This window comes from Camelina sativa, chromosome 5 (assembly GCF_030686135.1).
Source record: "Camelina sativa cultivar CO46 ecotype springtype chromosome 5, ASM3068613v1".
Classification (NCBI taxonomy): Eukaryota; Viridiplantae; Streptophyta; class Magnoliopsida; order Brassicales; family Brassicaceae; genus Camelina; species Camelina sativa.
Genome location: NC_141884.1, coordinates 35,080,593 through 35,095,955, shown reverse-complemented (window position 1 = coordinate 35,095,955; position 15,363 = coordinate 35,080,593). Strand labels below are relative to the sequence as shown.

At 33.2% G+C, this 15,363-nt stretch overlaps 1 protein-coding gene across 1 annotated transcript; it reads right to left on the bottom strand.

Annotated features, from left to right (window-relative positions):
- Positions 1-5,800: 5,800 nt before the first annotated feature.
- Positions 5,801-10,490, bottom strand: LOC104787768 (lipoxygenase 6, chloroplastic). The gene is made up of 9 exons (XM_087451089.1): positions 9,777-10,490; positions 8,661-8,935; positions 8,312-8,546; positions 7,892-8,224; positions 7,721-7,806; positions 7,531-7,644; positions 7,146-7,450; positions 6,789-7,055; positions 5,801-6,703 (listed from the first exon to the last, which is right to left on the bottom strand). Exons 1-9 carry the CDS (start codon positions 10,159-10,161, stop codon positions 5,944-5,946), a joined length of 2,760 nt encoding a protein of 919 aa, XP_087307215.1. The 5' UTR covers positions 10,162-10,490; the 3' UTR covers positions 5,801-5,943.
- Positions 10,491-15,363: the final 4,873 nt, after the last annotated feature.

Here is a 15,363-nt window from a genome sequence, read left to right as displayed (position 1 = left end):
TTTTTTTTTTTTTTTGGTGTGATTATTTATTGGGAAGTTAAAGACGTGGGAAAGTCTAATAAATACTTTGATTTGATTGTGCTCAATCATACTTTATCATATTTATTATTTCTAGATGTGTGAGATTTTATATTTTATGATGTGTGATTTGGTTTTGGGTTGACCAAAATAAAATAAAAGGAGATTTGTTGTAAAGAAAAAGAAAAATAAAAAGAAGAAGAAAAGATCCTTATGTACAAAATGTTCGATAAATTGTGATGAAGTGAGTGGTAGGCTGGTAGCAAGAGTTATTAAAGTTGGGAGTGGTTGTTTTGATCAATGATAATATAAAACCTTTTAAGACTTTTTATTTTTATTTTTGGTAGAACCATCTTTCTATGATTATTGTTATGCATCTCATTAAACTATTTTCCTACGTCATACGATTAAAAAATTTTAGAACTTTAAAATAGTATTTGTGTGAATTATATAATAGTTTGTGTACAACATGAATATCAAAATCGAGTTAGCTGGAAGATCTCATAGGTTGATGTTCATTTAACAATATTTTTTTCAGTAAATTAAACAATTTTGTTTTGATGAAATGTAAAATTATTTTAACAACTTATAAAATAGTTTGGTATAGGAGGACAATTAGAGCTAAACTGAGTTAACTATCAAACCGGTCACATAATTTAACATGTCACACGTTGGTTAGTCGATGAATTATTTTTATCCAACAACTTGCTTGCCCTCCACTTTTCAATTTCTAATTTTGAATTTGGAAAGTAGTATAGAGTTCAACGGTATTGATTTCTCGTAAAATAAGCACGTATGCAATATTTTTCTATCTCAAACCAGTTGTTCGTAGGGTTGTGGTAGTTGTTTTTAAAAACCAACGTAAGTTGTCATTAGTAGATAAATATCAGAAAATTTGATAATATCTAAGGGATTGTTTGTAACATGTCCAAAACATCTTTTGATAGCAACTCTAATTTCTTCAACCTTTTTTTATAGGTACTTCTATGTCAAACTGCACAAAATCTGCACAACTATAAGTTGCAAAAAAAAAAATCGTTTATATCGATAATAATAGCCCATCGATGGAAACAAAAACCACATGTGGTTAAAACTCAAATGAGTAAATAATTAAAAGAACAATTAATAAAAAAAGGAACTCAAATGAATACCAGAACTTGCAGTAAAAACGAAGCTAAAGGGTACATATTCCTTTCTTGGAAGAGAGCGCCGTCCATCTTTTGCTGTTGCTGAAAAAAATGCCTCACATAGTATCTTAAATATTAGGACTGTGAAGAGTGTATATTAAAGGCCCATTTAGAAAAAAACGTGGCCCATTAACTTCTCTCACTCGCTAGAAATGTCATAAAAGAAAGGAGAATTTCTCTTTCGTTCACTCTTCTTGAGATTGTGGGGACCATGCACAAAAAGAAATCTACAAAAAAGGTACCTGCAAACAACTTCCATTATTTAAACATTCTTTTGTTATTTCATGACATACATGTAGCTACAAAAAAATGTTAAAGAAATTAGAGTTGCTATCAAAAGATGTTTTGTACATGTTGCAAACAATCCCTTAGAAGTTATCAAATTTTCTGATATCTATCTACTAATGACAATTTACGTCGGTTGTTAAATAAAAACAACTACCAAAACCCTGCGAACAACTGGTTTGAGGTAGAAAAATGTTGCATACGTGCTTATTTTACGAGAAATCAACATCGCTGAACTCTATACTGCTCTCCAAATTCAAAATTAGTAATTAAAGAGTGGAGGGGCAAGTTGTTGGGTAAAAATAATTAATCGACTAACCAACGTGTGACAATTTTTAAATCATGTGACCGGTTTGAGGTAGTATATACGCGATGGGATAAACTGGCTGCAATTGAGGAAAGTATCTAAAGCAGAAGTTCAAATTGCATTGGTTGAGGTGAGTGATAATAATAACAAAGTATTTTCGTGAGTTTTTACAATTGGTTCCCAATGATTATGTTGGTATTTCAGTGGATGCTCTGCAACAATTACTGCCTTTTCGATGACTGAGCAACCACGGTTTCTTAATACTGTCACTGCAGAAGAAATATTATTGGTTTTGTTTGCTATGCCCAATAATAAATCTCCTGGGCTAGATGGATATAATTCATAGTTTTTTCAAAGCAACATGGGATATTATAGGTTTGGAATCATAATGACTGTTCAATCTTTTTTTGAGAAGGGTTTTTTACCGAAAGGGATTAACTCTACAATTCTTGCTCTCATTCCCAAGAAGCAAGAGGCAGCAGAAATGAGAGATGGGCCGCCTCAAAGTGTTGCTTCCAAGTTCATTGCAAGTAATCAATCTGCTTTTGTCAAAGACAGATTGTTGGTTGAGAATGTGTTGTTAGCGACAGAGCTTGTAAAGGATTACCATTAAGACTCAGTCTCAGGTCGTTATGCGATTCAAATAGATATCTCAAAAGCTTTTGACTCTGTTCATTAGTCCTTCATCATTAACATCCTTACCACAATGAGTTTCCCTCCAATATTTATTAACTGAATTAAATTATGCATTACTACAGCCTCATTTTCAGTTTATGTTAATGGTGAACTTGCTGACTATTTTCAGGGTTCAAGAGGTCTAAGACAAGGTTGTTCCCTATCTCCATACTTGTTTGTCATAAGTATGGATGTCCTCTCCAAATTGTTGGATGGGGCAGCATCTACAGACCAGTTTGGGTACCATCCTCGGTTCAAGACTATTGGCTTAACCCATCTTAGTTTTGCAGATGATCTCATGGTACTCTCTAACGGCAAGATTCACTCAGTGGAAGGGATCATTGGGGTTTTGATGAGTATGCTAGGATCTCAGGCCTAAAGATAAGTTTTGAAAAAGCGAGAATGTTTTTAGTTGGTATCTATGCAAGCTCATTAGGAGTTGTCTACTAGCTTCACTATCAAAGTTGACAATGTTTTATAGACATGGGGATTCGATAGACAATGACAGTGGTCGAAGCGTGGACAAACCGCCACCATCATCAACACAGGGCTGATAGTCTAAATGCGATGAAGGAGATTTTTACACAACACTGCAGTCACACAAAGATACGCCTGATCTGGTCCTATGGAGAGGAAAGAATGATGACTTTAAGCCCAAGTTTTCTACGAAGGATACTTGGAACAACTTACGCACTCCATCAACTAAGATAACTTGGCACAAGGGGACCTGGTTCACTCACGGGACACCAAAATACGCTTTCTGCTCCTGGCTTGCAGTCCACAATCGCTTTTCCACATGTGAACGAATGCTGCAGTGGAATGTCGGGGCTGCTGGGATTTGTGTACTCTGCAACTCTAGTGAGGAAACAAGGGATCACCTCTTCTTCTCTTGTCCCTTCGCAGCAGAGGTTTGGGAGTCCCTGGCAAAAGGGCTTTTCAAGGCTAGTTACTCCACTAGTTTGTGTGACATTCTTAGCACCATATCCAACATTGGAAAAGATCAAACACAACACTTCCTAAAGCGATATATCTTTTAGGCAGTACTATACTCGATTTGGAGAGAGAGGAATGGTCGATACCATGGGGAAGACCCAACCACGTCTGCAAAACTGATCAGGGGAATTGATCGACAAGTATGAAATCGGTTTTTATCAATTGGTCTACAAGGTGACTGAAGATACGATGATGGTTTTCAGCTTTGGCTACAATCCAGGCTCTAATCTCTCTTACAACCTTTAAACATTTTTTTCCTTGCTGCATTCTATTATTCTTTGACTAAAACAGTTGGTCAAATGAAGCACATGATGTAAAAAAAATATTTTTCTTTTGAGTATAATTTAATATTTTATTAAAAAAGTATATATTGATGAACTCTCGACCTAAACAAAGATGAAGCAGTTCACCTAGCTTCTTGTTTTTGTCAGTCAAACAATTTTTTTTTGTATTGTCAATTACATTATAAATGTATAGGATGATGTCAAACTCCAAACCAATATTTGTGTTTATTATTCAATAGTTTGTGTACTTATATAAGGGACATGAAGCACATATATTAAATCAGCTAGCTACAAAATCGCATAAGTGGATTCCGATTTACAATTTTTCTCTCAGTAAATTAAACAATTCTTTGGCATCAAACAAAGAATTTTTTGTATTGTCAATTATATTAAAATGTATATTGATCAATACCAAAAAAAACAGAAAATATTTCATAAAAATACCCCTATGATTGTTTATAGGTTTTTAAATGGTTTTGTTTGTGGTTTTTAGTTTTTGATTTGTGGTGAAGATTTTTTAAAAAAAATTGAATAAAAAAACGTTGAATGTAATTTGTTTACTTTCTGGTTTTTATGTTGATATATCAAATATTATTTGGGGAAGAAACCCTAAAAGTATGGATTTTGGATTTTTTTTTGTTTGAGAAAATGTTAAAAAGTAAAATATTAAAAAATTAGATACTCTATTTTTGGAAAAAAACTGCTTTGTCTTCTAAATTTTGTATGGTGATGCAAAATAAATTAGAAATACTAAAACCAAATACTATTTAAAAAACGAGAATCACTCAAAGCATACATCTTTACTAATCTCGTGACAGTTTTTGTACATACATCGTATTGCCACAAAAATCTACTTATCATGACTATAAAACGGACTTTGTTTGCTGCCTCAACTCATGATGAAAATTTTAATTTGTACTCTATTGGTTTTGATATAGTTGCATCATGGGACTGGTTTTAGAAATGTTTGAAGAATATCATTCCTGATTAGAAGGATCTAGTTTTTGTATCTGATTGTGCTTCATTAGTTGCAATCGCACTTTCAAAAAATTATCTTGTTGTTCATCATGGGACTTGCACTTTCCATTTGCAGACACATTTCAAAGATTCACTAAAACCTCTGATGTTAAAAAAGAACTTGGAAAATACCTTTGGCAAGCGGATACTAGGAAATGGTCAAAAGCTTATTATTTTTTTAATCGGTACATCATGACATCAAACCTAACGAAATCTATTAACTCTATGTTGAAAAAAACCCGCGAGTATACACTTGACCATGAAAAAGCACAAACCTTAGAGCTTTCTAGGCTTTGTTTGGTTTTAGGTCAGGGTTAGTAGTACTTTGCAAACTCATAGGGTGTATCAGTTTTGCAATTTGTGTTTTCAATTTTCCTTGTATATTGGCTATAAAAGCATATTGCCATTCGTTTGACAAAAGAAAAGAAAAACATATTGCCATTCAAGATTTAAACGAGATGTCTACTTTGTAAAAATTAGTCATCATCACTTCATTTTTTACTAACAACATTTATTTTACCCGTTACCTTAATAGAACCCTATGATCAAATTTTCAAAACTCAAACAATTTATGTTTATTTTATTCAATTGTCTTAAGTCTTAAGAAAGCGCAATAAAAATTGACTACTCTCCATATATAATATTTATCTTAAAACTTATTTTCTTAATTATTATTTGCTTACACCTGGTGAAGATAGTGTATTTTCCAGCCAAATTGGACCAAAATGTCCGCAAACAATCGCAGTATATTTTTGATGTAAAGAATGTCTTCTCCTCTCCTCTCCTCTCCTACTAGCTGGTTTAAGCCATCCAAGTATTATAATGTTGTCGGAAAAAGAAAAAAGGAAAAAAAAAGCACTGCAAATTGCAAAATATTCACTGTACTGTATTTCTCATGATTATTTTTTATTAATAATATTATGTAATTATGATTTTTATTCATATGCATTACGTTCCCGTGAAAGCGGTGATCCTAGCTACACTCATGTTTCAAATGATAGGTCTCGGGACCAACCCTAGAGAGTAGTGAAAGATGATTAAAACTTATTGGATATATATATATATATATATTATTATATGATACATTGGAAAAAAAGAAAGTAAGATATGCCTCATAATAGACTCTACCACCATATAAGACATAATAATGATATAAATCTGTTGTGCATTTATACATCTAAATGGATATGCTATTGGGAATACCACGGCCAGTGACTCCATGTGGTGAAGTAGGGAGAAGTAGTTCATAAGGAGGCATCCCAGCACCTGTTCTGTTCTTGAGTTTTTTATCCTTGTTTCTCTTGTTGATCGTCTTCTCTATCTCCACAAGTTCTTCCGAGAACTTGTTAAAATACTTGACCACTTCTTCATCTTGGAACCAATGTCTCTGCACTTCTCCTAGCTCGATCAAATACTCTTCGTCTGCGGAATGTGTCGAGAGCGTTTCTTGGACCGCCATCACTTTGGTTGCTTGGAGCTGTGTTGGTAGAGAGCTTAGGAAGCTATACTGAGGGTTTCGCATGAACATTTCGTAGTCCGGATCAGTTTCGTGGGGTATAAGTTTCCTCAACAGAGTAGGTCGGTTTGGGACATACCCTCCGAACGGGTACTGCCCGAAGTTAATGGCTGCGTGTTGACCCGAGGCAATCCATATCATGTTGGTTAGGATTTGGGACAAGTCTTGTGTTGTGTTGAGTTTGGGCCACCAAGGCTCGTCTTTTTTGTCGTAGTGACCTTTGTTCTTGATCTCATCCCACCAAGCTTGGAGCTCCATGTCAGAGGTTATGGATTTGGACTCAGAGTAAAAGTGTTTCACATAGGATTCCACTAGGTCCTTGATGGCCTTCCATATCAAAAGACCATCTGCTGCATATGGATAATCTTCGATCACAAGCTTCACGCCACATTCGGCTGATGAATCCTCCTCTGCCATTCCCCTGTAAGTGATAGCAGACCGCGTTAAAGAGACATATAATAAAGAGTGTTTTGTTGTTAAGCAAAGTCAAAAGAGCTTTAATTAACCTCCGAACAAGATCAGCAGGAAGTCCTTCCATGTCAAACCGCCACATACTCTTGTATGCAGCAGAGCTAAGTTCCATTGCGTATTTTGCGGGAGTGAAGCAACTTTCGATAATTCCTCCTCCATTGATTAAGCTTTTACGCGCACGGGCATTGATTTCTAGCGTGTAGCGCATGTGAGGGTGAAGCAGCTTGTAAACCGGATGCATTGTACTCAACTGTCTGTTAGTAGCAATGATGTAAGGCTCCATGGAAGCATGAGTCCTTAGCCTAAGGGAGTTGCAAAAAAAACAAAACAAATTATATACTTTTGAATACATAAATAGAGACTACAACTCAAGCTTAAGTAACTTAACATACCAGTGGTTCACTAGTTGGTGAACACCAGCATCGTTTGAGCAGACATGAGCTTTGGCTAGTTTCCAAATCCAATGAGTAGTAGCGTCATGACCGTGAGTATAAACAAACTTGTTCTCGGATTCGGCTGAGGGAGGCAGAGAGAGCTCTATGGCCAATGGCCGCAGTGCTCCGTTCTTTGAGTAATAGAAGATTGTTCTTGACGCATATGTCTTTCTTGGATCTTCTTTGATGGAGTTTATCTTCTCTACAAATGGCAAGAGCATGTCATGGTAATCCACAAGAAACAATCTCTTCTCTTCAAGCGCCTGTATTAGTAAAGATCAACAAGATGAGAAAGATTGTATCCTCAATCAGAAACAAATGTACACTTGTCACACTAGCTAACCTTTTCTATGGTCGTTCCGTAGTGTTCAACCTCTCGAGCTATCACTTCTTCTGTGAGAGCTGATTCTTGAGGTCCATATAGAGCCGGGTCAAGATTGCTTCGAATAGGTAGCTCCTGCCATACAATTACAAAGAGTTTCAGAAACTATCATAGAGACTTCTTGATTTTGAAATGGTGCAATGAAACACACCTTCAGTAGCTCAATGTTTACAGGGTTGACACCAGCAAGAGCTTGACGTCCAAATTCATTGTCTCTCAGCCACGCAAACCTGTCCCCTGAAAACATTACAATACAGAGGAGTCAACATATGTATACATTTATATATCAACAAAATGATAATACTCTGAATGGGACAATTACATTTTATAACGGCTGGAGTGTCATATTTTAGCAATGTCTCTGTAACGTTGAGGATCCCATTCATGAAACCACCAATATAGCCGCCAAAGCCCGTGTCTTTTGGCTCGGTATGTCCCAAGACAATGTTAGATTTATATAAATTGTCGATATCAGAGAAACATGTGAAGGGGATGTCTAAGTTCGACAATGCTGCTGCAATAGATGGCACAAGGTTGTGAAAGAGAGCCTTAAATCTTCCAGCTCTAAAGGTATCTCTCTTGATTTCCTCAAACACTTCGTCTCTTGGAACATAAAACTCTTCCTTCTCCTTTCCTCTGCTCTCACACGGTGGATCTGAGAAGGATTTCACCAAGTCAAGAACCAAAACTAGATGAACCATAAGGTATGTAGAGAGTGAGTTAGAAAGAGATCAATCATCACCGTTTGAAACAAGAGGCCGGCCAGTCCTGCAGCGTCTTGGATAAGGCGTCTCTGGAACTCCAAGAACTGGCCTAATTCGTTCTTTTTTACGTGGATCTCCCAAATCATTGTAAACATCGTAATCATAAACCCTCTCATGAGGCTTTCTCTCGCCTTTACCGTCACCACGTACACTGACCAAGTCCTTTTCCCGTAGCTCTTGGATCCCATCAGGAGTATGCAAAGGTAGGCATGGCTATGAAATAATAGGAACACATTAATGGTTAGTCAAAATACATTTTAAGACATTTCAATGATGAGTATTAAGAAGAAGGATGAAAAAACAAAAGAAGAAGGAAGAATTTCTCACTTGACTTCTGAAGATAATCCTAGCTTGAGGATTATCATTCCTAGAATGAATCCAAGTGTTTCCAGGGAAGAGAATGTTCTCACCGGAATCACGGATGATAATCTCTGACAAGCAAATCTCAGTGGAGAGGAGATTGGTGACAAGAATGGCACCAGGTTTACCAAAGTCAAACGGTACAGTAAAGTCAGCTGTGAATTCAAGGCATCTCGGATCTTTCACAGCCTTTGGGAGTCCAAGCACCGGTGTTTCTAAACTCCTACGACCTTTACCAGTTTCTGCAATGTAACAAGAAGCTATTCATAAATGCTTATCTCCTAATCTCTACGTGACATAAATTTGTAACTAGAAAGAAAAAAAGGACTTCTCAGTGACGTGGAGTTGAGAACCCACCAAAGAAAAAAAGGCATGATGAAATTATGAAAAAGTCAATAGTCTTTTTATTAAAGTACTCTCACTAACTTTATACTCAATCTATCGCATTAAATTTTATTAAATTATAGTGTGACAAAGTAAAAAACCTATGGGACAATTACCAAGAATACTTCAACCCGGATGAAAATTTTGACAATCTAAGAAAAATAATAATTCAAAAAGGTGGATAGCAAAATAACTCAGATCTAAGTCAGGAAGAAGAAGAAAGATTCCATTTATCATTTGATCGTACAATAATGTGTAGAGATCACACATCATTACAATGACCAAACTTGTTCCAGCAGAACATTGACAGCAAATGAGAGGACAAAATTTAATTAAGATTGGCCGATGGGTCTTTAATTATCCTTAACTTGTTTTAGTTAAAACTCAAATATCATTAAATTATGCACGACTTAAAAAATAGCTGTCATCTTGAGTCTAACCAAAAAAAAAAAAAAAAAAAATCAGATACGATCCAAGAAAACAAAAGAAATGCTAGCAAGAATTCAAAAAAGCTAATTTTGAAGGCTAGCTAGTAATAATCCAAAAAAATGGTCAGACAGAAACAAAGAAGAAGCGAACAAATTTGGTAACTTTAACTCAAAATTGATTTGGATTTGTTTTCTAGTCCAAAATAATTTTATCAAAAAGCTAAAAAAGGAAACTCCAGAAATATAATAAGAAGTATTATAGAAAACGAACCAGGATCGATTTCTTCACTGACAAGCTGAATCAACATCCCTTGGCCGATGGCTTTCATAAATAGCTCTAACTGATGTTCAAATCTCTCAGTAAGCTTCTCTTTCATCTTCTTCCTGATCTTTACAACGGCCGTGACCGTCTTTGATCCCGTATACTTAGATCTTTGTTGCCATGGAAACGGAGAAGAATTTATAAGTGGTTTGTTTGTACTTTTTTTGCCGTCTTCTTGATCCACCGCCTTTTCTTCTCGGCTGATCACAGCTCGAACCAGTTTTCTTGAAAGAAGAACTTGGTGTGTTCGCCGCCGTGGAAGAGCAGGAAACGCCGGAGATCTCACTAGGCTGGCGCCGTGGAAGTTCGTCTTCACCGGAGATGCTATGAACATTTTTGTTTTTTTAAATTTTATTTTGTTTCTTTGTTTGGATTTTTGTAGAGTGAAGAGAGAGAGAGATGATAAATAAGGCAAACGTAAGATGATGCTCGTGGACCTCGTGCTAGAGGACTGAGACGACCAAACGGTGCGTTTTGGGTTTATTTTCAGACAGGAGAATGTGTAGTTTTTGACCGTGAGAGTGTTGTGTCGGTCACTTTCACACCGGTTGTGTACTTACTTATCACGCGTGAATATCAAATCAGACTCCAAAAACCAAGTGGTGTGCTCAAGTTTTACTTGTGTATAATTTCTTTTAATCGGAAGTTTTTGAGATATTTATAGTTAAAGACGCGTTAATTTTTTTGCTTTTGTCAACGTTATATATAGATATAATAAAAGTATATACTAGGACTTTGTTTTTGGGGTGTTATGAACATGTCTTTCGAGGTTACGTCTTTAAAAAATGTCGAGATTACGTCTTTAACAAATTACTGACTATTGAGAAGGCACACATCGGATAGTGGAGCACTTATCCTCACCAAAGCAATCATGGTATATACTATCTCCTCTAGTTTTACGTTCTTGATTCATCGTAACTCTTAACATATATTTTTCTTTGTTTTGAAACTAAGTGTCATTTAGATATATTTCATCCGAATTGAGAAAAAAAAAATTAATATTTTATCATGTATTTGCCAAAAAGAAAAAGAAGGCCTATGTTTTGTAAAGGCTCGAATCATAAATATCGCAGCAATATGTAGTGTACATGTAAATTTGTTGTAACTTTTGGAGTCCTAAAAAAATTTTACTTGCAGAAATTTAAGCAGCCACCACCAATGACCATAACTCTCATTTCCTCCATCCGGTCGTGGTGTGAGTGTTAGTGCTTTGTCTCTAAATTTGGGACTACTAACTAAGGTGGAAATGTCGTAGATTTGTTCGATCTTTTAAGATTTTGATTCTAGATTTGACAATCTAAAATCATGTGTTTTATCCTTTCGTTCCATTAGCATTACTGTGATTAAAAAAAGTTTTAAGAGGTTTCAAAAGTTGTGTGGCACCATTATTTTTTTTAGTATTACTTGTGTTCCATTTAAATATTTTCTTTTTGCTAAAAGCATAAAAATTAAGGAATAATTAAAAAAACTCTGACCACATACATGCATATATACTCAATTACTCATGCTCATGGGGGCGTTAAAGTTTTAATTAAGCACATGCAACGAAATAAACAAATTCTTAAACTTGGCCATTTTCTTGGACCGCCTGTAAATCCTCAAATTTCTCATTTTAACTTTAACTTTTCGAATAAATACTTAAGAGGATAAGACTATATGTTTAGTCAATTAATAATACAACTCTATCTCTCTCTCTCTCTCTCTCTCTCTCTCTCTCTCTCTCTCTCTCTCTTTTCATTCTATATGTTCTTTACTAATAAGCTTATTATAGTTTAAACTAATTCACCAAACCTTTTGGTCTTTCATTAGTTACACAATTAAATCAGTATGTTACAACAGCTTACAGCATACCCATTTAAATTATTACAGGTTGTCCCGAAATCGGAATTAATTAGAGGAACCGTGTGAACAGGTCAATTGTGACCGAACCGTACTTATATGTATGAACAAAGACGATGACTGAAAGATGCATTTTTATAATCATAATCTTCAGTTCGTGTCATGCCAATTGCCAACTGCCAAGTGAGCAACCAAACTATTGCTTTTTCTGCAATATACTAAAATCAAATCATTTCAAATAGACTAATACTAATAAATGAAGAAGAAATCAAAATAGGGATTACATACATAAAATATGTTCCTCGTGGACAAAGTTTCATACCGCCGAATGGTATAATCTGAACACTAAAATATATTTAAGACTCAATAAAATAAAGATTAAGATTGTCTAATGTCTATCGTCATGTGTGTGGATGCACATCCAAGTTATGATTTTTCCCAAGCATGATCTTCACGTAGTGTCCAGCTAAGATATTTGTATTTGTATATATGATACTAGAAGTCATTCCGTGCTACGCACAGATTTAGCTTATATTGTTTTTGAATTTTAGTAATATAGATATTATAGTTCTTTTATTTGTTTACTCAGCAATTGTTATTTTAATGATTTTTAAAATATACTGATCATTTCAATATATTTTGGATTCTTTTGTTTAGTGTTACTTAAATTTTCCTTTTATATGTAGTATTAGAGTATTTCAATATGTAGAGAAATTTTTGGTTACATAGTAGTGTGTTTATGGTTTTTTCTCTCTTTAGACTTTCAAGACATATTAAGCATTCTCCATCTTTTTATTTTCTTTCTTGCGTTTGCACAAATTATATTACCACTGACATCTACAAAAACATGAAAATTTTGGAAAATAACTTACATGAATACAATCTAAATATGAAATTTAGGTAAATAACAATGAACTTAATAAATATATTTTACCAGCTAATTTTTGGTGAGGTAAAAAATGCAATCACATCCCTCAATATAATTTATTCTTTATACATTCTAATACAAATTAATTTTTTTTTTACGAAATTTTAATAATGAAAATGAATCCAAGTAAATAAAGTTATAAAAAATTACTCTAAGTTTTGGTGTAGTATAAAAATGCAATAGTTTTGTAGAAAGTTACCCACGCGATGCGTGGGTTATAAAATCAAATATTTTGTATATAAAATAAAATTTTGTTAAATTATATATGAATCGTTTATGATATTATTTATATATGCCTTGAAAAGAATTTTAATACATACATTTATCAGTTTATAGTTATGAAGTGTGTTAAAAAAGGACAATTTTCACATATTGCATAAAAATAAGTTTTGGTTTTAAATTTAGCAAATCATTTCTAAATTCTAAAAATACTAAAATAGCATCATGCTTTTAATCTTATATATTTAAATACTAAACCATATCTCTTCAAAATTATACCCTAAATGTAAAATATAAAATATAGATAACCATTGGAAATAGTGTAAGCTTTTTTCGGCATAATGACGGATGGAGTAAGGGTTACAGGAAAATAGACATGAGGTATGATTGGCAACTCAAACAATACCAACGCGATATAAAAGTAGTTTTGCTTTTGTACAGGTTAATCTACTATAATTTATACCACTTCTAATGATTGACATATGTCTATGATGAAAGTATTAAGGTTACAATATGTGTATATATATTAAATATTTTACAATAGGTCTCTGTAATGTTTTTCCGTGTAATGCGAAAGGATGTTGTAAAGTTTGGGAAGTGATTCCAAAGAGGCATAAAGAAATATGTGATCTTTTGACTATTTCTATATGTATTACACGGTAAAATTAGGCTCAATCTTTTTATCAATATGCAAAGTAAAATATTTTTTTTTGTAATGGGGATAAAGAACTTTTAAAAATGAAAAACAAAGCAAATTTACAAAACATAAACTTAGAAATATATTGTAGTTGAATATCAGAGGACTTAAAAGGAGAAATCTAAGGGACTTACAACTATAATATTATGATTGAATGTTCAAAGCCAAAGAGATTGTGCTTTAGGAGTCAAGCATTAGGCTCATCTTCATCACTTAAGACTTCCAACTATAGTTAGAAAGTTAAAAATCACATTACAAAACAATGCAAAAACTTTAAATCATGACTATCATAAAACATAATCCTTTGAAAGAGGCTAATAAATATTGACAAGACTATGATATCAAAAAAAAAAACATTGACATGGCTTTATAAACGATTTCTTCAAATAGTCCTAGAGAAATTAATATGTTAATCATCATACTGCAAGACATCATGTTTTTTTTTAAAAACTTCATAAGAAATAATATTTTTTTAAAAATACCATGGGAAATGATGGGAAAAGGAATTTCACTGACACATTATTCTGAGTAGTCACATTCATGGCAATAAATACAGTTATAAAGCATATTAATTGTAATTAATTTGGTCATATGCATTATTTCAACATGAACAGTTTGAACAAAAGAAAATGTCCACCCATAATGTCATAAAGGTAATTGATTGAGAGAAGTAAATGTAAATCTAAAGAAACTGAACAAATAAAATGTCCCAAATTAAAAAAATGTGTGTAGACAATTTAGTTTTAGATTAGCAATAATGTGTCTTTTTATTTCATTAAAATTGAAAAAAATGACACATGTTAAAAAAAAATACAGGAGTGCCAAATGACAATTTCTCACAACTCTACTTTATTATAGTTTAATATATAGTAAATATTGACATGTGAAACCGATAAAAATAGTGAAGTAATAAAGTTCCAGTTGCGATAAAAAAATAAGTGAAAATTTTATGAATCGTAAAAACAAAATAGATTAATAGATTAATTTTTCTTTAACAAAAGTAAACTATAGAGATTTTTGCTATGAAATAATACTAAATTAAAAAAACCAAAATTAATTAAAGATTTGGTAGAGAAAGATAAATCTGAGTACTTCTATATAATAAATAATGTGATTTTTAACCAATTAGGTCATCAAAGAGGAATAAAGCAGATGATAGAATTGATGATGATGTAAGAAATGAGGGACAACCAACCATAAGTAAAGTATTAATACATTGTCAGATTATGTAGTTGATGCTTCGAAATGATGCCAAGTTCGTAGAAGCAGAGAGGCATGGAAAAGAAAAAAAATATATTTAACTTTTTTAATTAGTCATGTTGGCTAGGGAACAGACCTATTTTTTTTTTGTTTCTTTGGTTTCTTTACTCCATAGTTTTGAATTAAAATTGAAATGAGTTTATATCTTTTTTTTTTGGCTAAAATGAGTTTATATCTTGTTGGCTAGGAAATTGAGATGGATCTATTTAAGTTTCTTTAACCCATTGTTTTGAATTAAATTGAAAATGAGGACATGTGTCAGATATATAAGAAGCCAGATGTCATGTTTTTTAGAAGAAGTTGAGAAAAACCTTCTCATATTATATAAGATATCTCTATATATTATTCTATAAGAATCCAAATCCTATATAAAAAGATTAAAAAAAATCTGCAAAATAATTTTCTCTCACTTTAAATTCATTAGACATTTGGAAATTTGCAATGTATATTTCTTGATTCACCAAACCTTTTTTTTTACTTGAAAATAAAAATGAAAATAGCAATTACGAGAAAATTGTAATTGCATAATTTTTCTCTAAATCAAGTGAAAACTCAAAATATCTAATAGTAGTTTGAAGTGGAGGTAATATTAA